This window comes from Scardinius erythrophthalmus (assembly GCF_964197995.2).
Source record: "Scardinius erythrophthalmus genome assembly, chromosome: 17".
NCBI lineage: Eukaryota > Metazoa > Chordata > Actinopteri > Cypriniformes > Leuciscidae > Scardinius > Scardinius erythrophthalmus.
In genome coordinates this window covers 26,757,748-26,785,030 of record NC_138237.1, presented here as the reverse complement: position 1 = coordinate 26,785,030, position 27,283 = coordinate 26,757,748, and the positions used below count along the sequence as shown (strand labels likewise).

General features: G+C 37.4%; 1 protein-coding gene across 4 annotated transcripts; it reads left to right on the top strand.

Annotated features, from left to right (window-relative positions):
* Nucleotides 1-1,817: 1,817 nt before the first annotated feature.
* rnf145b (ring finger protein 145b) lies at nt 1,818-24,212 on the top strand. Of its 4 annotated transcripts, none has more exons than XM_081390047.1 (12): nt 1,853-1,957; nt 2,062-2,110; nt 3,446-3,663; nt 11,232-11,340; nt 11,505-11,596; nt 13,147-13,382; nt 13,953-14,128; nt 15,843-15,983; nt 16,100-16,282; nt 19,314-19,461; nt 22,247-22,603; nt 22,792-24,212. In XM_081390047.1, exons 3-12 carry the CDS (start codon nt 3,480-3,482, stop codon nt 23,260-23,262), a joined length of 2,097 nt encoding a protein of 698 aa, XP_081246173.1. In that variant the 5' UTR covers nt 1,853-1,957; nt 2,062-2,110; nt 3,446-3,479; the 3' UTR covers nt 23,263-24,212. The 4 variants fall into 4 exon arrangements, with proteins under 4 accessions (XP_081246174.1, XP_081246173.1, XP_081246175.1 ...); XM_081390049.1 differs by having other exon boundaries at nt 3,429-3,663; XM_081390048.1 differs by lacking the exon at nt 2,062-2,110 and having other exon boundaries at nt 1,818-1,957.
* Nucleotides 24,213-27,283: the final 3,071 nt, after the last annotated feature.

Below are 27,283 nucleotides of genomic sequence, written 5' to 3'. Positions count from 1 at the left end.
ATGTTCATTTTTGGACGAACTATCCCTTTAAAACGCAACGCAGTAAAAAATAATCTATACGCGACGCGACGGAAACGCTCAAAAACGTCGTTATGCAGTGAGTTCAGATTAAACGTTTAAATTAAGTTGGATTTAAACTAACACAAAGGCCAAAAGGGACTTTTAGTTTTTCATTTGGCTGTAATAGCCTATTAGTTAGGCCTATAGCGCGTAATCTTACTATCTTTTTAATCTATATTAGACATAGACAAATCTTTGACATAAAAAACATGGAAGGAGGAAAAAAACAAGCGTAAATTTACATCATCAGCTAGCCTTAAAACATAATGGACGACAATAAGGTGATTTATGGCAGCAGTATTAAGTTATAGTAGATAGATATCAAATAATGTAATTTTTCTAACAAATATAAAATAGTAATAATTTGAGTGTTTGAAGCAGTTTAGTGCGCGAGTGCCACCTACAGGCGATGATTATTCGTGAGACTTGAATGTGCGGGTGCATATTATCAATATTACATGAAATATTATTACAATTTTAAATATAGGTTTTCTATTTTAATATAGCCTACTTTAAAATGTAATTTATTCCCGTGATGCAAAGCTGAATTTTCAGCATCATTACTCCAGTCTTCAGTGTCACATGATCCTTCAGAAATCATTCAAATATTCTGATTTATTATCAATGTTGGAAACAGTTGTGCTGCTTAATATTATTTTATAACCTGGGATGCTTTTTTCAGGATTCTTTGATGAATAAAAAGTTAAACAGCATTTATTTAAAATATAAATATTTTGTAACAATAATACACTATCGTTCAAAAACTTTGGGGTCTTTTTGAAAGAAATTAATACTTTTATTCAGCAAAGTTGTTTTATATTGATAAGGGATTTATATTTTGAGAAAAGATTTATATTTTGAATAAATTCACCAATGAATCCTGAAAAAAAGTAGCCTACCACCATTTCCAAAAAAAATATTAAGTTGTTAACTGTAATCAAATCATCATATTAAATGATTTCTGAAGGATCATGTGACACTGAATAACAGAAATAAATTATAAATAGAAAAATAAAAAAGCATTAGGCTTATTTTAAATTGTAATAATATTTCTGATTAGTCTATGATTGTTTTTTTTCTGTATTTTTGATCAAATAAACGCAGCTTGATGAGTTTACGAGACTTCTTTCAAAATCGTTAAAAATAGTAATGTTACCAAACTTTTGACAGGTACTGTATAAGATATTTCGAAGAATATGGGCAACCAAATATTAACAGTTGATGGGCATCATTGACTTCCATAGTATTTCCCCCCAATGGAAGTCATTTGTAACCGTCAACTGTTTGGTTACCCTTCTTCAAAATATCTTAATTTGTGTTCAGCAGAAGTAAGAAGAAACCCATACAGGTTTGGAACAACATGAGGGGGAGTAAATGATGACAGAATTTTCATTTTTGGGTGAACTATCCCTTTAAGTGGTGAAAAATATAAAAGCAGAGTCTAAACACATTAGCGAATATTATATGACCGTCTGCTGATGTTGAGAGTGCAAATATTGAGAAGGCAAAATTACGGATCTTTGGCTCATGAATATTAATTAAGTCACGAAGCTTCAAGAAGATTACGTAGAACGTCAATGATTGATTAACATTCATAACTTTGTCGGATCCGTAGAGATGGTACTGGACAGTAGCAGCAGCCTCTGTATTCATCTGGAAACCCTCGCGGAGGACTCAGATTCGATTTCGGCCCTCGATCCAATTCCTCCCTTCTCTTCTTAGCAATTTATTGTCTAATCTCTACTGTATTTGTGAATAAAAATATTCGTTATAGTCAAGCCTACGCCATAGTAAAATTGGTGTGAGATAAGCGCCCTCTAGTGGCTAAGCCGCGGTGTTCAGAGTTGCGCATGCGCAGTGGAAACTCAAACGGTGTGTGTAATGGCTGCCTGATGGAGTAAGTGAATTTAGATGCTTCTTCTCTTCTGCTTGTAATTTGACCGTACCAAACGGAGAACGCCTAACAAGACGTCTGAGCTAAAATGGTTTATATTCACCCAGGGGCGCAGCCCAAGACGAAATCTAACCGCGTGAAGTGATTAAACAACATGTAAGTCTATTTATATTATAATTATCGTAGCATTTGTAAAGGGATAACGGACACAGTTCTGTGATGCTGTTAGCCAAGCAGATAATACTTATTAAATGCTACATACTAAACTCATTTACCTCAAAAAACGATACTCGCTAATGTTTTAAGACATCTGAATCGGTTATATATAAAGTTGAACGAATCACTAGCATTAAGAATAACGTTATCCTTTAGTTAGCGCAAACTCGCTACAGCCAATGAAAGTCAATCATTATTGTTCAGGTTTACGTTTAAACACGTACTCGTCGTATTATAAGTGTAATATTTAGTTTATATAAGGTTTATCTATTCAGTGTTTCGCCAGCGTTTTTCTTTTTTTCTTTTTTGAACTGTGTGACTGTTGATGTGTCGGGGTTACTAGAGTTCAAACACGTTTAACACGTCAGGCGTAACTATAACTTGTCCACGTGAGTTTAAAGATGCGAAATTCAACACTATTTTCTCTTTACAGCACAATTATTGTACTATATTGTTGACTAAAGCAGCATGTTATGTAAGTAGTGGATCTTCCATCCTGTGGTAATAATAAGAGAAGTAACGTTAGGTGTGTCGTTCCTTCCACTTACTGAAAGTACCTTGTATTACCATGGTTTCGTAAAGAACCGTGGTGTTATTATCAATGTTGAAATTGTTTTTGTTGCTTATTATTATTTTTGAAACTGATATATTTTTCAGGATTATTTTATGAATTGAAATTTCAATGAACAGCATTTAGTTATTTGAAAAAGAAATCTCTTGTAAAATTATAAATGGCTTTGTTTTGATCATTTTAAAACGTCCTTTCTAAACGTATTAATCTCTCTCTCTCTCTCTCTCTCTCTCTCTCTCTCTCTCTCTCTCTCTCTCTCTCTCTCTCTCTCTCTCTCTCTCTCTCTCTTTAACCCACACTTTCTAGTTTAATACAGTTTCCACACAAATATTAAGCAGCACAACTTTTCAGCATTGATAATAGAAAGAAATGTTTCTTGAGCATCAAATTAGCATATTAAAATGATTTCTGAAGGATCATGTGACACTAAAGACTGGGTAATGATGCTAAAAATTCAGCTTTGACATCACAGGAATAAATTACATTTTAAAATATATTAAAATAGGAAGCAGTTCTTTTAAATGGAAATAAACTTTCCCAATATTACAGTTGACTGTATTTTTGATCAAATAAATACAGCCTTTTAAGAGAGGCTTTTTTTACTCCGGTTTATGACCGTTTAGCTCTAAAATTCTTTATTTGCATATCGTCTTGACTGAGTCGCTCTCATGATTTATGTCTTCAAAGCTATGTTTCTCTCTCAGTTGAAATCGAGGCCTGTTTGGTGCCCTGCTGGTCATGGCAATGAAGACCCGTGTGGAAGCGGTTCTGAACGTGGGTCTGCGGATCCCCAGCATCATGCTGCTAGAGGTCCTGTACCGATGGGACGTCGGCTCCTTCTTCCAGAAGATCCAGAGAAGCAGTCTCAACAATAACCCCCTCTTCCAGTACAAATATATAGCCCTGTACCTGCATTATGTCGGTATGTACAAACACAACAAGCAACCTCTCCCTGTCTATACATCAAACACTGAATGACATTGAACTGTCAAATACAGGACTAACATGACTCTTAATTATGCGGTAAAAACTGGTGCTGTCTCTTGAGGATATTGTTATTACTATTCTAACTGATCTAACCTGGTATGTGATCAAATAGGCAACACAGTCAAAGATGGATGTGTCACGTCTAGACTTGGTGTGTGGGCAACCCATTATACCAATGCAGCAACGCCCTGGCGAGTTTCAAGTGTGTCTTCATGAAATGTAAAAATGCAATTTTACAGTGTAGCTTCATGGCTAGTTTTCTGTTCGTGGTAGTAATGCTGATGTTCCACACACATTAATGTCGTGTGTGTGTGTGTGGGCGCGCTTGTTTTCTTGGCTGTCTGCTCTCTGTTAAGGAAAAGCAGAGTGCTAGTGCAGTGTTTGTACTCTGGCTCGAGTCCTCTTGTAATGGGCCAGTGGAAACGCAGAGTCAGGAGTTGGGAAGATTTTTATGATGGGAACGGTCTTGGTTGTTAGTCATTCAGGCAGTAATTAAACTATCGAACTGCAGGCTGTAATTAAGCTCCGTTCTGTGTCATGATGCCTGTTTTGTTTGTGTCAAAGAAAATGAGGAAAGAGAGAAAAGTGGAGGAGACACGGAATTACATACTTTGATTTTTTTTCTTACTCTCTATAGATGGAATAAAGAGTGTAGCTATGCAGTAATGTTGTCAGAATACCTTGAAATATTTCGTTATTTCGTTCAGAAAAATTGGTGGAGCATTTAAGGCATCAAATTTAAATGGTTTTCTCAAGCCCGATAGCTCTGAAGGGGATTATGTTTAATGTAAAATTATATTTATAATTATATAAATTGTAATGCACCTGCACTGCAAAATACTTTTTTTTTATTTCAGAAGTACATCAAATCATTTACACTACAGTACTAAAATGACATTTATGTCTTAATTTCTTCTCTCGCAATAGTTAAACCTTTGAGCTTTTGTGTTAATGGTAAACATCAGGGAGACGTTTAGTTTTCTGTGACAACAGGTTTACAAATGCTTTTAATTACAAATACAGTGTATTTTTGTATTGTTTCACATGCTCATGTTGAGAACAACAAGAATATTCACATGTTTGGGTGAAAGTTGGCTCCTCAATCTGATTCAAAATAAGGCCGGCTGCTGAGAAAACACGCTCGACCAAAACAGATGTTGCAGGGACACAAAGATAATGGTGTGCTAAGTGAAGTTTCTTTCAGCGCTTTGTGTTTCTGTTCTTAAAACAGTCTCCCTTGACGAAACTTAAAGGTCCCATGACATGAAATTTTCACTTTTGAGGTTTTTTAACATTAATATGAGTTCCCCTAGCCTGTATATGGTCCCCAAGTTTCTAGAAATTTTAATCGGTGTAAATCAAGCTTTTGCTATCTTTCTCTGCCTTTGAGAAAATGGAGGCTCATACGCGCTGATCTTGAATCTCCTCCTTATGACGTTATTAGGAGAAATGTTACCTCCCCTTTCTCTGCTTTGCCCGCCCAGAGAATATTTTCCGCCCATGAGAAAATGAGCTAGGAAGTAGAACGCGCGCGCGCGATTTTAGTTTGTCCACGAGAGATATCATGGCTTTTGAGTGAGCAAAGCATAATAATTGCTCAATAATAATTGGATGTACAAATTAACACCGAAGGGTCAATACAGAGCTGGGCTTGCTGAACGTCTGAAACTAAAGTCTGGATCAGGACCAACTCTCTTTGGCTCAGCAACACACCTAGCTTGTTACACGTAGAATGTGGCTGTAACATTAGCTATGCAGTTACTTGTGCTAATGTAAAGGTAGACAGCATCAAGTTTGTGTGTGAATACACACTGTAACGCGAGTGTTGTACACTTCTTTGTTATTTGGATAACCGTTTTCCTGTTGGTTATACGGCGCGCGCAATATTAGCATTTCAAGATCGCAGAGCTTGATGTAATTGTAATGAGATAAATTACAGATGTTACAGATCTCTCATGTAAAGGCAAAAGTAGGTTAGCGTTAGCTACATGATAATAACTGTAAACCATCCGAATAAAGTACCGTATCCAGACATAATATTTTAAACTAACCATTCGGAAACGTCCTGCTGGAGCCGCTGAGTTGCAACTTCTTCATCCGTTGCTTCTCCATCTGGATCAGATTCTGGGTCAAACTGAAATACTTGAACGACTGCGTGTCTTCGTGCCATTGCAATAGGCTATATCCAACATAAACAAACATGCATGGTACCGTTGCGCAAGATGGTCATAGGCCACACCCACCCTCCACCTTCGCGATGCCTTTCTCCTCCTCATTAGTATTTAAGGCTACAGACACCGAAACGGCCCGTCTGAAGGAAGCTCATTCTGGGACTGGCTTGTAGTGGCTATAATTCTGCACCGAGGCTGAATTTTTGGAAAGAGATTTCAGATAAAGTACTAAGGACCACTAAGGACTATATTAAAGCCTACAAAAACATCGGTCCGCCACTACTTAGTTAGCTAGAAAAACAACATTGGAGAAAAGCATTTCGCATTATATCACACATTCATTTTATTTTTACCTATTAATGATGTCTTTGTCTTATAGCCTCTTCTCATTGAGACTTGGTCTGGGAACCACATGTTCATTTTCGCGTATTTGAGGTGTGGTTTACGAATGCCCAGAGACGTTTATTGGGTATTACGAATGTCTATCAAATGCGCCGGCACGTAGCTCATAGCCAATGGTTTCAATTATATCAGATGACGTGTGTAGAGCGACAGAAATTCAACGAGGAAGAAGACGAAATAAACTTGCGTTTAGGGCTGCAACAACTAATCGATAAAATCGATAATAATCGATTATGAAAATCGTTGTCAACGAATGTCATTGTCGATTAGTTGGTCTGCTCACGTCACGGGGAGCGTTGCTGATGACGTCACTTTCATGACAATGCACTCATGCGAAATGGCAGAGAGTAATCGGAGAGAAACATCAGCACGGCAAGCAAAAACTGTATATTCTCATTATATGAAGATGTGAAAATGGTATAGTCTAGTTGAATTCAATGCTACTGTGTAAACAGCTTTGTTTACTAACTTCGGGACAGTCACACTAGATCTATTTTGTATCGAGCATCAGGTTGCGCAATCAGTTCGCTCGCAACATAAGTGATGGATTAAAATAGCGCTACCGCAGAAATAGGTTAAATTAAATGGTGTTTACAAAGTGAAGCACTAAATATAAAGGCAGTTAAATAACAGCAGCAGTAAAATATTGTTTTTTAGTCACTGTAGTCAGTGGTTTTCAGCGAATGCTTGTGCAGTAATAGCCTACATCATTTTTCCTGTACTTTTAACCAAGCCTGTTGTCAGCTGCGTACCTCCATTCCGCTCTCTTTTTATAGCATTTGTCTACTATGTAAGGGATAATCCCGCTTATTACATGGCTACCCACCAAAAAAATAAATTATTTTACACAAAATATTGATTTAAAAAGGAGTTTATTGATTTAAAAATGATTGTATTGCTTCCGCTAAGAAAATAGTCCGTTCCGTCTCTACGGTTAGAATCCCGCGTCCATAGCAACGCTCTGTTTTTCTGGTGTGTTATACTTCGCAGCGGTCTGTTATCAAGAAATAACAGATCGCATTCTACATTGGAATTCAAAATCTGCTGTTTAATATCTTATTACAAACATGTTTGTGTCCTAATTTCATAATGTGAAGTTTATATGAGCAGCACAACTCAATATTTTGTTTTGTTTATATATATTTTGGATATTTAAAGAAGTTTTACTGTTTAAAAACTGGACAAACTTTTGTGTTTGGGGTTTAAAATGTAAAAATGAAAGATTATATTAGTAAAACTCAATGTGTGGCTTTTGCACTTTTTAAAGTACACTTTTACACATAAATACCCTGATTTAGGGTTTTATTTAGTTATAAACAAAAATCAAATTGAATTTTTAAAATAACCTATCCGATTAATCGATTAATCGGAAAAACAATCGTCCGATTAATCGATTATCAAAATAATCGTTAGTTGCAGCCCTACTTGCGTTCTAAACTACTAAGAACACTATCTAAGGCTGCATCGAAAGGTAACTTCGCGTCTGATGCCATGCTGGATCCATAGATATAAACAAACTGCTTCGGTGTGTCGCATAGACGTCGTCATCGTCTTGCTGCTCCCTCCCCGTTCTGTGATTGGTCCCCTTTTTGAGGGGAAAATCTGGTCCATGGTGTCCAGGCTGCCTAGCAGCGTGAATAAAATCGCATGGGGAAACCCAGGCTAGATGTCTTATTTAAAGTTGAATAAATCTGTCATGGAAAAACAAGTTATGAGCCACCTTTTAAATGGTTTAATTTCAACACCGCAAGTTTCATGAATTGAGAAAATTAGCAGAAACACTGTACACTCGATCATGTGTTGTCGCAGGCGTCATGTCCAGCAGCGGTTTCATCTATAATGAAATGAATTGTTGAACGCTTAGTAGCACATTCTGGTGTCTGATTTTATCCAGCTGCCTGTTGACTTTGCATTGCAAATACAGTTTTGACTACTCCATTTATCCAGCAGCCTATCTCTTAGTGTGCAAACTGCCAAAAATCCAGTGACAAGGATGCGAATTCCTTTAAGAAGTAATTCTCTAATTAAAAATAAATGCCTCTTAAACACTTATTTTCTTAGCTGCCTGGAAGTAAAGAGGCATGCAATGAGTTTATCGAGCTTATGTCAAAGGCTTGCTCTGTGTTAGTTTATTATTCTTCAGTATTGTAAGTTAAGTGGAAACTTTAAAGGTTTTTCACACTGAAAGTGTCAAATGCGATCATGCATTTTAACGTGAATACCATCGATATGGTGCCACACTTCCACCACCTGATACAGTTTGATACAGAATGTTTGCTTAAAACCAACAACACTGTCTCTGTGACCTCCAGCCAAACGCTGTCAGTGTGATCCAGTTCTACATATAACATTTGCACACATCTCTACCACACCTTTCTCTCCTCACTGTCCGTCTCTTTGCGTGACCTGTGTTTGACACTTGATCCAGCCGAGCATGTTTCAGTGATGCTGATTTGTGCCTCGTAGACTCGACGCACAGGACGTAACACTGAATAACGGCAGAAACTAAAGAGGCGTGCATTCATCCTTTGGCAAATATTAGTGTGTTTTGCCTTTAAACTTATTGTGAAGTTTTCAATGTGTAGAGTATTTCTTTTTTATTTTATGCAAATAATGTTAACTTTTTTATTTATATGTAATATTTTATGATGACATTTCATTATTATAATAATTATAACATTTTGGTTAGTCTGATTTATTATTGGCTACCCAAAAACGGAGAATTGCTATGCTTATTTTTTCAATTGCTAATTCATACCCAAGTAAACAATTGCATAATCATTCTGTGGTGGGTGAAGTCAATATAGAGAGAACAGCTGCTTCCAACACACACACACCTATAAACTAATGTCGCAGAGCTGGACTAGCTTTCTCACACTGCACTTTCTGGAATGATTTAAGCATCAGCAAATGCTTCATAGATGATCCCTTGCAAGCTAGATGCTCACCCAGCTGTCCAATGCAGTATATTAGATTTCAGCCTGTTTGAATCGGCTGGATTCTCTCTGCATATTTGGTGCAGCGGACATAAACAACCACAAGAAGGACGATTGTTTGCTAGCCAGACACAAATGAGGTTTTGCTTTATGGTAGAATTTTTCCCAGAGCTGTTCATTCAGTTAAAGATATTTGCGGAGTGTTGGCCAGTATTGGAGATGAACCGTCGTGGTGTTTGATGTAACTTCCTGTTGGCCTGAACGGTCTTTTATGTTTAGTGTGGCTTACAGATACTGCTGACACTGTTAAACAGGCAGGGTTGAAGACACTACTGCTGTGATAAAGATCTCACCACCGCCAGTGTCATCGACCCATTACTTGACCCGAATGTTTATTCCTGGTTTATAGCTGTAGGCTTTTTTTCTGTGAGTTGAACACTGCCGTTTAATCCCATGGGATTTAAATGAAATCAATACCTTTTCTTTTGCTGTAACAGTATCCTTAAGCATTTTCAGTCAGCATTGTAAGTAAAAACCAGAGCTGTATCCCACTGTTTTAGGTATTCTGTTTCATAATCACCAGCGTTAGCAAGTTCATTTGGTTAATATCTCATAACACAGATGTAGTCTTGTATTGTAATATAGCAAATGCTCACATTGAACAATACTTTTGCAAAATGTAAGGTCATACAACTGTCCTAATATAATAATCTTAAGTAGTTTGGCATAATCCTTTAGTATTAAGATATTAAGAAGTTGGGAAATTTTGTTAAATTATTTGTCTTCCATCTACCAAATCAAAGTCATGTGGTGAGACCAACATGCACCGTGAAAACGACACAATAAGAACTGAAGTCTCTTAAAATATCGGATCATTTTACTTCAAGGCGTGATTAGTTCAGGTTGTAAAACCCAGGTTGTGTCGTGGTGCAAATTCACAAAACTATGCTATTTATGGATTTATAATTCATGCTATTTGTAAAAAATCAAGGTGAAAGTGTTTAAATGCGTAGATGCGTACACTCAAATGTATTTAATGTGTAAGGAAAATGTTAATACTTTTTTACATGATGGTCACACCACTTTTTTGTCATTAAAGGCACAAGATTGTAAGATTTTTAGATTCAAATATCCAAAAACCATTAGAACAATTTTGTTGACTTGTGCACTTACATTATCCCAAACGTTTCAACAGTGTTTAAATCCGGAGAAATTGGCAGTTTTAACCAGGACATGGACCATGTCATTGCATCACCTGTCAATGACATCATATTTTAAAATTAATTGCATGTCATTTAGCAACATGAGTCATCCAGTTTTTATTAGTTATTCTGATATGGATCCAGATTACTGCAGTGTGCAATAAGTGTCTCGTACCAGCCACCGAGTGAACGCACAGAGTAACGTTATAACATAACTCGTTCCGCTCCCAGGGCTCTCGGCCTGCCCCGCTTCATACCACGATAACGTTAGTAAAACTTTAATACATTCGCTCATCCATGAACATGATTTCATAAATCCTGTTGGATTCCTTTCAATCGGCTGTGGAGGTGAAGACGACAACTCCCATGAATCCACTCTCATTCACGGCCTCAAGCTACACCTTTGTTTTGGATAAGCGACCTCTAGTGGCGAAAATTACATCACGTGCCTTTAAATAAACCCTTTTTTAAAAATGTTATAAGTTTTGTAAAACCATATGAAACCAACATGAGTACAAAGAGTGTGTTTCTAACTTGTTATATGCTATTTAACTTTTTTTTCAACTTTTTTTTGTTGCATTTTTAAACATTTTTTTCTTTATTGTGGATGCTCTTATTTGTCATTGACTAATGGATCATTTAAAATCAAACTTGATGGCTAACTTGATTTTTGTGTTTTATGTTATTTAATGAAAATGGCATAAGCCCGTTGTTTGTTTTTTGTTTGTTTTAATCCAATACATATCTTTTTATCATTATTGGTGTCAGTAATTGAGACTCCCTTTTGTTCAGGTTACATCCTCAGCCTGGTGTTGTTGACTCTACCCCGGCAGCACCTGGTGCAGCTCTACCTCTACGTGCTCACAGCTCTTCTGCTCTTCGCTGGACACCAGCTTTCTAGGTCTGTGCTCACAGCAGTCTTCTGCATGACTGTATACTAAGATGTGGAGAGGAAATGACACATTGCTTTTAAATTTAGTTGCAATGTCACTGAGAACCAGTAATACAGATTTTGACATTAATGCAACTGTTTATTACGTCTCATGATCACTGGTGTTCCTGCAGGGATTACGTGCGCGCAGAGCTGGAATCCGGTTTCGAGGGTCCCCTCTACTTGGAGCCCCTGTCTATGAACCGCTTTACCACAGCACTCATCGGTACATACCTTCAACTCCGAAACTACTCCATTTTGTTCTCTTCTTCACTGCCGTGTTTGTTCCTGAAGCGTTATTAGGGACGAGTACAACTGGTGTTGTATTACTGAACTTCGTTTCCCACCCCTGCTGTTAAAGAGACCTGACTGCTGAACTATAGCACAGAGTCTAAAAGAGAAGAAACTAGATCTCAATGTGCTCAATTTGCTAATGAATGGAGGGCCCTGTGAAATGCTTCCAGTTTTACTAATGAGGCGTTTAGAAATGGAATGGCATGCAACCAAACCTTTCCACGAAAAACTGCCTTAAATACACTTATACACTTAAATACACTTAAATGCACTTAAATGCACTTACTGCTTTAAAGGAAGTGAAACTTCCATCTTAAGGTGGTAAAACCCAGTACAATGTTGCCAGATCAGCTTTTATTAACATGGGTTCTAGAGGAGGCATATACAGATTAAAAGATGAGTAAGCTCAAACGGGAGCAGCACTCAGAACAGAACAGAAATAGCCAAATGTGTTTCTGTTCAGTTCTTCATCTGGGAGTGTTTTTCAGACTTCTAGGAAGTAATGTACGTCACAAAAACAGTACTTCTGTAATGCTGCAGGAGCTTCGGTGTATGGAGCTGGTTTCAGCTACAGCAAAACAAACAGTTCCACAGGGTTCCTGGAAATTACTATTTAAAATTCCCTGAAAACCTTGAAATAAAATTTGAAGGGAATTTAAAATTGTGATTTGTAGGCTTGGGAAATTGGATTTTCTATAATAGAATTAAGTAGATTAGGAAGCTAAAATAGATTATAAGTTTTAAAATGTTTTATCAGTAGAAATTTCACTTTGCAAGCACTATACGATTTTCTATACAATTTAAAAAAATCCTGGAAAAGTCACAAATATTCTATAAATGTAAAATTTGTAGTAATGCCAAGCTCTGAAGTGTAAGTCATGTTTATACAGATACTTACTTCTGTAAGAAGTATCCAAATATTAATCCTGTAAAAAAAAAACTATTATATAGAAGAGTTTGATTATGTTCAGCACAGTTCACAAACACAGCTGCACTGTAGGGTAGTTTCCACATTTCACTTGAAATGAAGCACAATTTGATTGGAAAATCTTCATAGTTGAAATCTGTCATCTTTGCTGGCCCAGCTAAATGAAGATCAGAGATAAAACAACTATTGGCTTTGGCTCTTATGCATAGTCATGTCAAGTGATATGTCATGTCAGTGGCACCACTGTTCACAGAGCACACATATTACTCCCCTTTGGCAACAACATCGCAAGAGAAACTCTTGGTAACGCCATTTGTAAATCAAGTCTTTTGTGTGAACCGACTGCGTTACAGTGACTATTTGCGATGCAGCAAAGTAGCACAAAAAGATTCATTCAAGTCAAATTGAGTCTTTTATTTGCCATGTCAACACATCAAAGCCAATTACATTGGAGGGACATTGAAAGCAGCATTTTAAAGGAAGCATTGAGGTGTGTTAGTGTGATTTTTCTCTGTACGTTTGTGTTTGTTCAGTAAGACTATCCTCTCCCTCAGGTCAAGTTGTGGTTTGTACGCTGTGTTCCTGCGTCATGCAGACCAAACAGATCTGGCTGTTTTCTGCACACCTGCTCCCCCTAGTGGCTAGACTGTGCCTCGTGCCCCTGGAGACCATCGTCTTCATCAACCGCTTTGCTATGATCTTCACCGGTCTGGAGGTGCTCTACTTCATCGCCGCCAACCTGCTGGTGCCCTACAATCTGGCCAAAACTGCCTACAGAGAGCTGGTACAGGTACGACTGTGCGGGATTTTTCTCATGTGATCATATACTAAGAAACTGCATGTGACTGAGAAAAAGCATTGTGTTCAAAACTTTGAAAATTATTGTGCTAAAAATAAGTTTTCCACACAGCAGGTGACAATCATTTTGTCAAATCAAATTTGTATAGAAATATTATAGAAAAACATACAATAGTGTTCAAATGAATAATTTTTTGTTTTTTTGGAATAAAAGTCTTATGCTTATCAAAGCTGCATTTTAATCATGAATGCAGAAAAAGTGTAATATTGTAAAATATTACAATTTCATGTAAAAATCTTGGAAAACCTGGAAGTATGTGCCAATGAAACTAGTAATGATTGGAGCTTTGCTTCAAAATACTATTAAAAATGTTGAAAATTATTTTGATACATTCAAACATTCTGAATATTAAATATTTTAAACATATTAAATATTTTTGTTTTATGAAAATGTGGAGCAAAATAAGGCGTTACAATGTAATTATGCATTTTTATTTTAAATTGTTGACTTATTTCATCCTGCCCGCCAATCATTGAACGCTTGGTTTCGTGTGTTCTGTAGGTGGTGGAGGTGTATGGTCTGCTGGCTCTGGGCATGTCTCTGTGGAATCAGCTGGTTCTGCCTGTTCTCTTCATGTGCTTCTGGCTGGTTCTCTTCGCACTGCAGATATACACCTACTTCAGCACACGGGACCAGCCGCCCTCCCGAGAGAGGCTGCTCTTCCTGTTCCTCACCAGGTTTGACTGCTGCACCTCTGCACCATATACTTCACCTACTTGATTGACAAGTACACACTGAAAAGTTTCAGGAGTAACACCCTCATTTTAAAATGGGAGTGTGTCCCCTAAATAATCGTTCTGTGTGTATAGTGAACACGATTCAATCCCCAAATCATGGTGATTGACACTGTGGTAACCATAGCGACGTTCTGCCATCTCACGTGTTTGATATTCACCATTTTTGACCAAATTCATATTAGAGCGACAAAAGACTCGTTCTTCAAATTTAAAGGAATAGTTTACCCAAAAATGAAAGTTCTGTGATTGATTACTCACCCTCTTGTCGTTCCAAACCCGTAAGACTTTTGTTCATCTTCAGAACACAAATGAAGATCTTTTTGATGAAATCTGAGAGATTTCTGTCCCTCCATTGACAGCTACACAACTTCAAGTTCATAAAGAAATTGTAAAACTAATTCATATGAATCGAGCGGTTTAGTCCAAATTTTCTGAAGACACTCGATTGCTTTATATGATGAACAGATTGTATTTAGGCTTTTATTCACATATAAACATTCATCAAATCACACATCAGTTGTGGTAAACAGCAGCTCAAGCATTTTCGCTTGACGTACCAGAACCAATGATGTTCATTCTGTTGCGCAGCACATTTGAGCATCAGCAAGAGCCAATGAGGTTTGTTCTAGTGCTTCAAGCAGGTTCAGTTGATTTTCTGTTTATTATTATCGGTTTTATTATATTTTTAATTAACTTTTTGAAGCGTCAAAGTGGTAGTTGCGTAGCTGTCAATGAAGGGACAGAAATCTCAGATTTCATCAAAAAGATCTTCATTTGTGTTCCGAAGATGAACAAAAGAATGAATTTTGTTTTTGGGCTTATTTGAACTTGGATCATAAAGCGATCAGGTTTATGGAGTTATTAATGTGGGCAGGTGCGGGTCATGATAATTTGGTCTTGTTTTCAATTTAAAGCATTTGGATTTATTTAGATGTATCATAGGTACGTTATTGTTTGTTGTTTTTAGCAAGATCTGGCAACGCGAATGGGTCAAGGCTCATACCTCTTTCCTTGTGGTTTCTTCCACCGCGCATACAGAAGAGCGTTGATTCGCACGTTTAATTACGTTAACAACTAGTTTGGTTCCGTATTTACAATTATTCTAATTCCGGTTGTCACTACCTGCATTTTTTTGAGAGTTAAAAGGGATTGTTCAATCAAAAACTTTCTTTCTTCCATTGAACACGAAAGAAGATATTTTGAAGAATGTTGGTTACCAGCCAGTTGATGGTAGCCATTGACTTTCATTGTGTTTTTTTTCCTACTATGGAAGTTGATGGCTACCGTCAACTGTTGGATTACCAACATTCTTTAATGTATCTTTTGTGTTCAACGGAAGAAACTAACTCATACAGGTTTGGAACGACTTGAGGGTGAGTGATGACTACATTTTTGGCTGAACCATCCCTTTAATTTGGTTGTGAATTAACAACTGACATTAGCTACGATGTGGAGTCACACTTGATGGAACTCTGTATTTAACCAGCACAAACGTTACCGTCTACACAACCCTGAATGCATTGCAACAAAGATTTAGAACAGCACCTTTATCATAAACTAAACTGGATACTAGGGCAGTAGAAGACTAAAACACCATTCGACAATATCTAGCATATGTAAATGTTTTGTTGGTGGTTGTGTGTGTTCTCTGCAGTATCGCTGAGTGCTGTAGTACTCCTTACTCACTGTTGGGGCTGGTTTTCACGGTTTCTTTTGTGGCGCTGGGCGTCCTCACCCTCTGCAAGTTCTACCTGCAGGGTTACAGAGCTTTCATGAATGACAACGCCATGCACAGGTGAGAGACATCCAACCAAACATGCTTACAATACTCCTTTTCAAAACATGACATTTTTGCAGACATGCATATAGATTACTGTGTATCCATTAATGCCTTTCTCTTGTGGTTTTCAGAGGCATGACGGAGGGGATCACTCTGCTGATCTTGGCTGTTCAGACTGGTCTCATTGAGCTCCAGGTCATTCACAGAGCTTTCCTCCTCAGCATCATCCTCTTCATCGTGGTGGCGTCCATCCTGCAGTCCATGCTGGAGATCGCTGACCCCATAGTTTTAGCCCTGGGGGCCTCCAGAGACAAGTAAGAGCCCCAACACCTCTTGCATACATCATGCCTGAACAGAATTTAGGGTGCTCCTATTATCGGCAGATAATGGCTTTATATATAGAGTTGAGACAGTCGAGACAGTTTTTCTATGCACAGCTAAAATTGCTTCACTACATTCACCGTTCTGGGAGTTCTACTCGGTTGCTAAACTGCAGGACGTGCTCGATAATATAAAGAGTTATTAAAACCACATTAAGCCCTGAAGGAGATACTGTTCCCCATGCGGCTTTATGTGCTCCGAGACGGAGTGGAACACGGACAAGCGTAGTGATCTTTGAGCTTCGGGTTTGTGCCTAAACTATTAAATACACACAGAAATATGTCAAAATGCTCAGCTTTACTAAACATTATTTGTTGCACGCCAGAGGACTCAAATCCTTCAAATCCTGCCATGTCACACAGCGCCACTTTATATTAAAGTACATTATATTTGTCCCAAATCATCATAAATGTAAATACTGACTTCACCCCATGCTGCAGGAGACATTTAGTTTTACATTCATAGTTTTACAGCTTGAATAAAGTCTAAATGTATATAGGAAAAATTTATAGCCCTTTATAGTCTTTCATTTTGCTCCGTTGTGTCCATACACTAACCTGAGTTCGAAAGTATATGTGTTTGCCAGCCGTGATTACATTCACTGTCGTGTGCTGCCACCTACTGGAGGTACCAGGTCACAACACACTTACTTCAATGAAAAGGTTGACTAAAAACCATAGACTGTAAAAAATATGGACAAAGCGTCTGTGACGTCACCCATAGACTTTCTGAAGAACGGGTTTGAAGCCGTTTATGGGGGGTATGGGCGGCGCCATCTTGGAAAATCTTGGGAAATCCTAACCCCGCCCACCTTCTAACGCAGCGCGCGTCACCCCGCCCACCTTCACTCAGCTCATAGATATAAACACACTCAGCTCGCATGCTACTCCCGTTATCTCTGTGTATATTTCAGGCAACGAAATATGTTATAAAACACCATACTAACTCTTTTCGTTTTCATTTAAAGAAATCTTAAACATTATAGCCACACAAATGTGGTTCAGGCAACGCATATTGATTATATTCAACTGCACATAACGTTTGCCTATTTATGAAAACAAATATATATATATATATATATATATATATATAAATAAAACACAAACCTGCCTCTTTTCATTTTAAATATAATATAAAAATATTAAGCATTTTATGGTCCATGCAATATGTGCATTTGTACTAAACAACAGATTTTGCAGTAAACAACATTACATATCATCTTCGTTGTATTAAAATTTAAAATGACATAAACTCAACCCAGTCTCTTTTTGTTAAATTTCAGTTTTATCAATGTTAGCCATTATAAAAGTATAAGTAAAAGGTATAAGAAGCTATACAAATAAAGCAAACAATTCAGTCAAACATACAAAGTCAGCGCGAGTCTAACCATACATCGGTAAAGTTAAATAGCTTATAAAGTTATGAAACTTCCCCTCAGCCAAAACGATTGCCCAGGGACAAAAATATAGATTCACGAGACCAAAAATCACCCATTAGATATACACAAGAAGAATTATATCTCATGTTTAACCACTACAGAGACGCCAGAGTCCGCGGCATTAGCGGCAAACCTCAGAACGTCAAGCCGATGTAAGACTCTTCCAGGCGGGGTACATCGCGCCGAGCGCCCGGTCATCGCTGGATCAACTGGATAAAATTTTCATAAATCTTTAAATAAACCACAGATTTGAGCTTTAAACAACTACATTCTCGCCTGAAAAACTCTTAAAACTACATTTCATGATACAGAAACAGTAGTATTATATGTCAACTGTATTAAAAAATGGCGCTTCTTATGTTGTCATTCTCCGTGGCGCTGCCTTGTCAGCTGTCAATCAAGCTGTCAATCAAAGTTAACCACGCCCTTATTGTTATATATTTTATAACTAAATACGATCTAAACTAACGAGTTAGAAAAAAATTCACCCCCCTCACAGTGGTCAGGCACTCGGAACCTATCGAAAAATACAATAAAAGTCCATGGGACCAACTTGTAAAAACATGAATTTATGCTGTGAAAACGGACATTTTAACATGGGGGCTATGGACATTTGCTCCCTTTTGGGACCTGCCCCTAGCGGATTTTCGATGTATTGCAGTTTTTCGCACTTCCGGGTAGGCTTCATTTTTCAGTTTAGAATGTTGCCGCTTGCTAAAAACTCAATGAAGTAGGGAAATTCCCTGAATTATGCCACGAACTGCAGAATCTTTAAAGACAAAATGGGGAAATCAGCATGGAGGAAGATTGCTGATGTTTATGGATTTTCAGGTTCTTAATTCAGTTAACGTAAGCCCTGAGGTAAAATGTCTAGTAACTGAGGACAGCAACAATTGTATTTAATAGTACAGTTTATAGTCATTACATACAGTACAGACAATAACTCAATTTCATAATGTCCTTAAACATAACAATATTGTTGACTTCAAACTAATAATAGAATGTGCCAGAGGCTTCCTCAGCACTTGTATACAAAGTGATACGAACAACAACGATGCCCTCGGTTTTACCGATTCTATTCGAGCCCGAGTCCTCATCCTTTGGAAGTGCATGCAAAATGGATTTGCTTTCGCAGCGCAGAAAATAGCATCTTCTCAACATGAACCAAACTCATCCATGCCTCAGCAAAAACTGCAGTGTTTGAGGACAGGTCAAAGTAGACGTTGTTCGCAAACAGCTTTATAACACACTACATATGAAAGGTAATACCCCCCAAAAAAAGTTTCAAACAAAAGGGCTGGTCAACCATTACAGAATTGACCCAGCTTTCAAGAAAAATCTTGAGACCGTATTAAAAACACAGGAAACGTTAAGAGATACTAAATTGCCATGTGCTTGTTTTTCATTCTAAAACCTGTTACTTGCTTTAATAAGGGTTTTAATCCGAGAATAAAATCTTCTCGAGTGCTTGCTGGGGTTTGTCTGAGGACCTGTATCTTGAGCTTTTGTTTCTTCTGTTCTTACAGGAGTCTGTGGAAGCACTTCCGAGCAGTGAGCCTGTGTCTTTTCCTGCTGATCTTCCCTGCTTATATGGCTTACATGATCTGCCAGTTCTTCCGCATGGACTTCTGGCTGCTCATAATCATCTCCTCCAGCATTCTCACGTCACTGCAGGTACACACACCTCACACACAAGCACACATATAAATAAACACTTTATCACGGCGCATAGACATTACTGCAGTCAAGTTTTGTTAGTAGATCAAGTGCTGTAGTATGTTGAATTTTTTTTTATTTTTATGGAGAGACATTTTTGCTGTGTAGGTAAATACTGTTTCAGTAAATTATTACATTTAGATTGTATTAACATTGCATTGTATAACATGTATTTATAGGGCTCGACATTACCACTTGTCCGGGACAAGTGGATATTTTGAAGGGGCAAGTGAAAGAGAATTTTACATCGAATCGCAAGAATGATTCTGATTTTATTACATTCCGTGTAAACAGCGATTCATAATGGATGTTGTGTTTCTGGTAACAAGGTCTCGCTGTTGAGGCTCGCGCTGCCTGTCTCTTTGTGAGAGACTTTCGTAGAGAAGTCAAAACAAATGAGCAAAACAACACGCGTAAGAAACTCACAGAACAAATGGAAAAAATTCAAAATGTTGATACTGCCCTTTAAGTAACATAACACGACCAAGGGAGCTGTATTGCCGAGTATTATCACGATTGCAAATGTTACATTGATTTTATAGCTCGTAGTTAAAGTTTGGGTAGTTAAAGTTTGGGTAGTTATTTAAGTAGTTAAAATTAAATGACTTACATTTTAGACACTATTGACTGTTCTTGTTCTATTTCACCAATGAAAATGTCCAAACAAAGATCACAGCAGAAGAACTATTGCGCTTTCTTAAAACAAAACTCAGCGGTGTTTTGTTACTGAATGATTCAGCGTTTTGAACAAATCGGTCGAATGAATGATTCAATGACACTCATTAAATGACTTGCTGCCGCCACCTACTGCCGTTTTTATGTTTGAAAGACTCAAATGTTTGTTTTTTTCCCCAACATTTTCATTTGTATATTCAAAAATGTATTTAAAACAATCTTATGCCATTATTTATTGCAGTTGTAATTTTGCAGTGTAAATAATTTAATTTGATTTGTAATAGCCCCATAGTGTCTTATTAGTATAATTACATTTATTGTAAGAATTTGACAATTTTAAGGTTAAAATTGGCCCTTATAAAGGTAAATAACAGCTGATAGAACACTGATTAAAATATTGCTTCAGAATAAATTGTTTACGCCACCAGAAATCTTTTATTTTATTTTATTTTTTATTTTTTTTATACTCGGGACAAGGACAAGCGCATGACAAGGCTTAATGTCGAGCCCTGAATCGCGATTTATTGAGTTCATTTTTAAAAAAATTGAGAACAAGCAAACTACAAGCGAGAAAACCAATACAATAGAACAAATATGCAAATGCCGATACAGTACCGAATTGAGTTCTTTTTTGTGTCTTATCGCCCTTGAATGGTTTAAAAGTACTTGAATGAATGATTGATTGGCTGATCATAGAATAGGCATACATGCAGACCATCCTCGGTCGGCCGCTCTCTCGCACATCGCCAGGGCTGGTGAGTGGAACCCAGATAGCGTGACCATATACTGCAGGGGTCGGCAACACTGGCATGCGGAGGGGTAATTGCTGGCATGTGAGCAAAAGCGAGAGAGGTGTATGCATTTCAATCATATAAAGTACCTCGCACCTACAGATCTACATTTTGAGGTAATCATTCCTCGTAACACAGCTTGTTTTATTAAAGGGGACATAACACACGCGGTTTCTGCCAATCTCATGTTAATCTTGAGTACCTATAGAGTAATGTTGCATCCTTCATATCTCCATGTCTTTAGTTTTATCAGATTTATAAAAGACAGATACGCTGTACCGAGTCTTGCACGTTGACGGGCGCGCTCTTGCTCTTGCTCTGGTTGATGTGTGCACACACTCTTGCCAATACAAGGAATTCCCCCTTTACTCTGTCATACATCCAACTCGTTTTTTTTTTTTTTTTTTACTTTGGCCATGTTTAGCATGAGAATCCAACTCTTTAAGAGTGTAAATAAGTCAGAATGCATGAAATAGCATTAAACATTCCCTCTAGGTTAGGAGTTATAAATACTATTAAAGTGTGAGAATTAAACTGTGCAAGTCAATGAAAGCACACAGCTCTGACAAGCCATCAAGTCACTGACTTACAGCTTGTTCCACTGTACATAGTTAAAGGCTATAAATTTCGTAGATATTCAATCAAGTATATAAAATTCTATTAAATATTCCACACACATCTGATGACTGATGCATGCATACCTGGTCACTTCATGCGTTTACTCTGATCGGATCGCTATCCAATCGTGAAAAGACCAGGGGTAAATGCTTTTTCCGAAAGAGAGGGCTTTTTTTTTTTTTTTTTTGCATTGAAGGTGAAACTGGACAAAATTCATCTGGTTGTAAATGGAACGGTTTTAACAAAACGGATTGCTATCCGATGTGTAAAAAAAGCATGAAATGACCAGGTGTAAATAAGCCCATTGGAAATCTCTTAATTTAAACCTGAAACAAACAAACAATGATTTTGACACATTTAAAACGTCAGAAATGTTAAAGGTTCTGCATTATTTCTTTGGGGGCCATTATGAATATTTAAAATATTCATATGGGAGGAGAGGGGGGAGGTGACTGTTAACTCGGAAACTTAAAAATGGCACTTCATGACAAAGAGGTTGCCGACCCCTCGTATACTGTAACGCTTGCCATAGGAGGCCAAGAAGGGGAAAAACTGATGCTGGATAATTGTGTTAAATATTTTTAACAGCCCTAAAATAAATAATAAATATGTACATTAAATAATGCATAATACAGTAAAAAGGATTCCACTCCTCTCAGGTTCTTGGCACCCTTCTGATCTACATCCTCTTCATGGTGGAGGAGTTTCGTAAGGCTCCGGTGGAGAACATGGATGAAGTCATCTACATCGTCAACGGGACCTACCGACTCCTGGAGTTCCTGGTGGCCGTGTGCGTGGTGGCCTACGGTGTTTCGGAGACCCTGTTTGGAGAATGGACTGTAATGGGCTCCACCATCATCCTGGTTCACTCCTACTATAACGTGTGGCTGAGGGCCCAGCTGGGCTGGCAGAGCTTCCTGTTGCGCAGAGATGCAGTTCACAAGATCCAGAACATGCCCACCGCTTCCACATTACAACTCCAGCAACATAATGACATCTGTTCGATCTGCTTTCAGGTAAAAGGGGTGTTTAAATTGTGTTGATATTTAGCCCTAGTTGTTTGGAATTGATTCTTGAACCAATCGTTAACATTTGAATCTGAATTGGCTCTCGCTATCCATTACTCATTTGTCAACATGGTGATAATTTCTCTTCTTATCTTGGCTGCCTAGTTTTAAACAATGGTGTTTCCTTCCATCCTTAGGATATGAAGTCTGCTGTCATCACGCCTTGCAGCCACTTTTTTCATGCTGCCTGCTTAAAGAAGTGGCTGTACGTACAAGAGACATGTCCTCTGTGCCACGGCCAACTCAAAAGCCAATTACAGCCAATTAGCTCTCCAGGTGACGCCACCCAAGGCACTCCACCGGCCAATCAGAACCCAGCAGAGGTGGAGCAGGAGCAGGAGCAGAGTGAACCACAGAGGGAGTTGGACACTGAGGAAGGCACCCAAGCAAAAAACACTCCCCCAATGATAACCTCAGCCGAGCCAGAGTTTGAAACGGATTCGCTATCGGGGAGCTCCGAAACCCAGCCCAAAGAATGTGACGTAGAGACAGATTGCAGCGCAGGCCCAGCTGGTGGTTTGGATGATGATGGTGATGGTGATGGTGATGGTGATGGTGATGGTGATGATGGTTCATGCAGCACATCAGATGTCCAATCCTCTTCATGAGCAAATGACAGCCCTCAACTTATCAGCCTATTAGGTGTCGCCACACACACTTCATATTGCCAATGTTGAGGACTAGATGGTTAAGGGGATAGTTCACCCCGGAAATAAAAGTTCTGTCATCATTTAATCTCAGTGGAACACAAAAGGAGATATTTAGAAGTTTGTTCTAGCTGCTCTTTTCCATGTGATGAACAGCAAACGAGGGCTGTTGATCTCCAAAAATGACACAAAAAAAAAACATCTCCATACAAGTAGTCTGTGATTCAAAGTTTTCTAAAGACATACGAATACTTGGAGTAGGAAACAGACCAATTTTAGGTTGTTACTTAAAATATACAAATGTTGTGTGTGTGTATCTTTATTGAGCTTTCATTCAATACATACATGATGCAAATATATACACACAATGTGTATATATACTGTGTGTGTGTGTGTGTAATGAAAGCTCTGAGGAAAATCTTGCCTTTGTGTTCCACAAAAGAATGTCATATGAATTTGAAATGGTATGAGTAAATGATGACTGAGTTTTAATTTTTGGAGTCAGCTGTTGCTTAAGACTCGTCACATGTCGATCAGCTCACCGATGCATTTACTTACTTTTGTATGATCTATTCACATTATTGCTGGTCAAAAAGACATTTCAGAATACTGCCCTAAAGACGCAAAACGATTCAAACTGAGTTCCTACAGCGTTTTGACTTTGATGGGCAGGAAAGCTTTTATTATGCGTCCATTCGAAATATGAACGTCATCTCTCTATGGATGATTCGTGATTCTACGCCATGCTATTTTTGTCTGTTTAGATGATTAGAAATGAGATGTGTGTGTATGTGTGTGTGTGTATAAATGTGTTTTGGAAGTGCACCCCAAAAAGAGCCACTGTTGAATCCAGACCTCTGCAAAGTCAAACTGAGGAATGTTATTTAAAGTGCCATTGAGCCACTTCATCTTGTTTTATCACAGCGAGCCTCTCGTTATTTACCCCGGTTTTAAAGGGATGTACAAAGCCGGGAGGCTTTTTCATACATGTTTTTGTCTCTCTTTACCATGTGTCACACATAATGTTAAACCATCAGTGCAGATAACGTTAAGTTGTCAGTTTGACAGTTGGCTTGATTCCTGGAAGCGAGCATTTTCGAAAGCATATTACAGGCTTTATAGACTAAACCTGTTTTCTGGTTTTAATGAACATTTAGTGAGTAGACAATCAATTAAAAAGTTTTTTTTTTTTTTAATACAGTGGATGTTCATATATATATATATATATATATATATATATATATATATATATATATATAAAATAAATATAAAATTCCCTTAATAATACAGTTCCATCATTATATAAATATTTCAGTAATTTTTTTTTTTTTTTTTTTTTTTTTTTCTGTGATGTTTTGTGACATTCTTGAAAGGTTTGATATTGATCTTGATATCGGCTGTTGACTTCCAGCAGCACTTCATCTCGTCATTGAAAGCGGATTTAATTTGCCATTGTTTTCTCTCAGAAACGCACTCCCATTTTGTTTGCCAGAGTTGTCATGCCATACTATGTTTGCACTAATGTCCTTTAAAGAGAATAATCAATATTTTGCCTTGTTGGGCAACAAATGCTCTCGGAGCAGATGAAGTGAAGCTCAATTTAAATGTGTACATATATGGGCAGATATATTCCCTTGTATATTCTTTTATCATGTTTTTGATATGCCGCACAGTGTTAAAGCAGCGGAGAACATGATGAAGTGTCTCGAGGAGCGTGTGAACACTCTCTAGAGTGGGATTGATGCTGAAGACACTGATTGTTTTCCTGCTGTTCTTTAAGAGATGCATTTCTGAATGAACGTTTGTGTGCATGAATGCATCTGATGTATGAGCAAACACAAATGACATTCGACACGTTCTGTCAACTAGTTTTTGCACAGTTTTCTTATATCTAAAATAAAATGGAAACGTAGAAAGAATGAAGTTGAGTGGGTTTTTTTTTATTAATATTTATTAATTTTGGGTGATTTGTTTAATTTATTTGGAGATCGATTTTATAATCTCTTTTTTTAAGTTATTAAAGTATCAGTAAGTATAGTATAAAGTATTCAGTATGTGTTAATGTAATTGAATGTCATAATTCAGTATCACTTTACAATAAGTTTCCATTTGTTATCATTGACTACATAAAAGAAAATCCATTTATCTTTGTTAATATTATATTGAACATTTGCTTATACATTATTAAGTTGTCGCTGTACATATTATTTAGTGGACCTATGCTAACATGAACTGACAATTACCTAACGTTAAAGTGTAATAAATACTAAAATTGTTAGTAATTGCATTAACCTGTTAAGCTTCACCAGTGCGTCGGCGCACTGAAGCGTTTTTTATTTATTTAATTCAAAATTACTATCAGATTTAATGTTATACCTTGACAAACTATACATCATTAAAAAGATATAAGACTCAAGTTTCAGTATTTGACCACTATTGTATTCTGAGAAACTCATAGTGACAGTTATGTCTTAATTTGTGTCAGGAGTTATGAAATGAAAAAATGAGTCGATACCTTTAATATGAATTATGCGCGTCAGCCGCTCCCATTCATAAAAAACTCCCGTGCTGTCGTCATGACAGCGATACACAAAACAACGTCCCTCAGGGCTTTAGCTCAAAAATGTGCAGATTTGGAGAAATATTGATAGATTCTTTTAGATTCACATCATATTTCTATAGACAGGAATAATATTTATTGAATTTATACCCAAATGCGTCAATGTAATCTTTATGAGCGTTTGGTATTCTAATTCACAGTGTTTTCAATTCATACCAATAGCCTGAGGGCGCTATATGCACAGTAATATGTGATGCGATCTGGGAAAACCCGTCGGATGTCGCGCTGGGCCGTTTTCAGTAAATTCCAAAATAGTTTGAATGTCATTTTTTTGTCAATTTTTTTTTTCCATTAAATTATTATTCTATAACGTCTTTTCTCTTATCTCTGAAAATATCTCGGCAAAATTCCCTTGTTTAGTGCAGAAAAACAGCGATTTATAGTGTCAAGCTGAAAATACTTTCTTTCTCTAGGCTAGGCTAATGCATTGTGACCATTTCTCTAACGCCCGGCAGAGGTGAAAAAAAAACAATCGCCGTATATCCCATAGGCCTACATCTGTCCGTCCCTTAACACTACAAAGATAGTGTACCTTTAAAATAAACCACAGTGAATGTGTATAGTGCGCATTTCGCGGCAATCCTGTTTAAACTAGCGTCACGCAGTTTTATAACAGTCGCGAGATGGACAAGAAGCGTCTCGACGGTGACAGTTAATTAAACCTGTTTTTCTCAACATTCCGTTCCAGAAAATCATAGCGATCGGCCGACTTCAGATAAACATAACTTTTGCTACCAACAAGCTATGATAAAAATAAAAACAGATTTGGAAAGGGCTTGATACCAGCTTCCATATGATATCAAAACCTGTAATAGGTAAAATTTCACCATGTGGTGGGTTTTCCCAGATCGCATCACATATAGTCCATATATGGCACATGAAGAAAAGCCATGATCATGTGACATTCCAGGAAGCCTCGAACACACACACAGCTAACAGAGATCGGCTGTAATCATGCAGATAAAAGATGTTTTGAAGACAATAAAAATGATTGCAATGATATCTGATTTGCCTGTGTTCTTCAAGCCATGCCAGGTATTTTTATAATAATAGATTATATTTATAATGTAATGCTAATCTATATAGACTTCATCATTGTGCATAATACTATCAAATAATATATTTTCTGTCTGATTTTTTTATCTGAAGCTAAATTAGATCACAGAAGATTATTTAAAACATTCAGCTTGAGTTATAAAGTACGTTTTGAGCATAAATATGGTTTTAATCTCATATATTGTCGTGTATTGATGGTGTGCTAAGCTAACATGCTAGCTAGCCCTAACTGTTAGTCACATGACATGGTCTTGAAAAACATTTAACTAAATACAGAGTTTTGGGCTTATTATCTTCAGATTTTAA